The sequence below is a fragment of the Pteropus alecto genome, unplaced genomic scaffold (genome assembly GCF_000325575.1).
Source record: "Pteropus alecto unplaced genomic scaffold, ASM32557v1 scaffold213, whole genome shotgun sequence".
NCBI lineage: Eukaryota > Metazoa > Chordata > Mammalia > Chiroptera > Pteropodidae > Pteropus > Pteropus alecto.
This window is the reverse complement of record NW_006434829.1, coordinates 2,687,543-2,689,107: the sequence shown is the minus strand read 5'-3', so window position 1 is coordinate 2,689,107 and position 1,565 is coordinate 2,687,543. Positions and strand designations below refer to the sequence as shown.

General features: G+C 56.4%; 1 protein-coding gene across 1 annotated transcript in view; it reads left to right on the top strand.

Moving 5' to 3' along the window:
- Window positions 1-345: 345 nt before the first annotated feature.
- LOC102894985 (transmembrane protein 132B) overlaps window positions 346-1,565 on the top strand; it is a 4,945-nt gene continuing 3,725 nt past the window's right edge. The window contains 2 exon segments of the mRNA XM_006926974.2: window positions 346-509; window positions 1,324-1,441. Of these exon segments, the coding sequence (XP_006927036.2) occupies window positions 346-509; window positions 1,324-1,441 (282 nt within the window).

Below are 1,565 nucleotides of genomic sequence, written 5' to 3'. Positions count from 1 at the left end.
TTTGAGTACATAAAAGGTGAGGCAGACAAAAACACAAAGAGGCAACAAAGGTTCTGTAACTCCATTAAATTACGTTCATGGTTTTACTCATCAGTATTTCGTAATGCGAAATGGTTTTCCTGGAGTCTGTTTATCAGTATTTGTCACTAATTAGTGCCTACAAATTACATTCTGTTCAAGTCATGCTCTGGCTGTCTCGGCATCTCCTAAGTCCCAGTCCCTGCGGTTCATGAACTGCCACCGTCAGCTTTCGCCTGTGTTTTTCCTGCTGCTGCATCTCGGGATCCCGAACCTTCCCCACAGGTGTCCAACCACTGCGATTCCGTTTTTGTGAATGGGAAGGAGATGAAGAGCAAAGTGGACACGATCGTGAACTTCACCCACCAGCACTTCACCTCGCAGTTGGAGGTCACCGTGTGGGCCCCCAGACTCCCCTTGCAGATAGAGATCTCGGACACGGAGCTGAGCCAGATCAAAGGCTGGAGGGTCCCCGTGGCCCCAAACAGAAGGTGAGGAAGCCAGCGGGGCGAGGTGGCTCTCGGACAGGACGGTAGGTCTGCGTCCCCTGGGATGGGGCCCCTATCTTGGTGGGAGGCACCGAACAGACAGCCTCTGTGATATACGCCTAAGGATGAAAATATAAAACGGGCATGACTTTGCAATATATCAGTCAATGTTTTTCATGCTATGTCCCTCTGCCCTCTGAAATCATCTCCCTTACCAGCAAGAATGGTCACCCTTCCCTTTGGGACATTTAAGTTGCTACATAACGGTGCTGGCGAGTTTTCCTGTAACTTTCCACGTGGTTCTCAGACCCCTCAGGGAGGTAGAGTGATGTATTGGGTTTCTGGAGTCAAGTGGAGCTCGAGCCGCGTCCGCCTGAGCAGCTGTCCCGGCCACACACCGACCCCCCAAGCCTTGGTTTCTCCGCGTGAGACTAAGGACATGCTTCACGGCTGTGGTGATGGACGGAGTTAGCTAGGCACAGGGAGAGGACACAAACCAGGGGACAGCAGCCTGGGCTTGGGCCCTGTGTCTCAATGACCGGTCGACTGACTGTGGCCAAGTCCCCTCTCTTCTGTGTACCTTGACCTCCTCGCTGGTAAGATTGGACAATAAAACCCCATCACCCCTCCAGGTTCTGTGGAGGTTAAATGAGCCGACCGCGTGTGGCTGGCGTGGGGCATGTGGCCGACCTATGTCAGTTCTCATGGTGGTGACTGGGCGTGTAGAGCAGCTCCCGGCACACAGTAGGTCTGACTCAATGCCTGCGAGTGGCTTCCCCCTTCTCTGACACAAATTCCCGGCCACTGACGGTCGCAGGCTGGTCACAGCCACCAAAGTCCTCTCATGGAAGGGCGCAGGGCTGGTTCGTCTAGCAGGGAAGGTTCTGGAGCAGCCCTCAGGTGACGCGCTTGAGCCTCACGCACCCCGGGGGAAGGTCAGGGGCGGCCGTCCTGATGTCCGCTTCCGAGCCATGCTGACAGCAGGTGCGGGGTCGGGCGCTGGGAGATGCAGGACCGGCCCCGAGGGCCCAGGCCGCCCGCCCCGCGCCCCACGCCGGG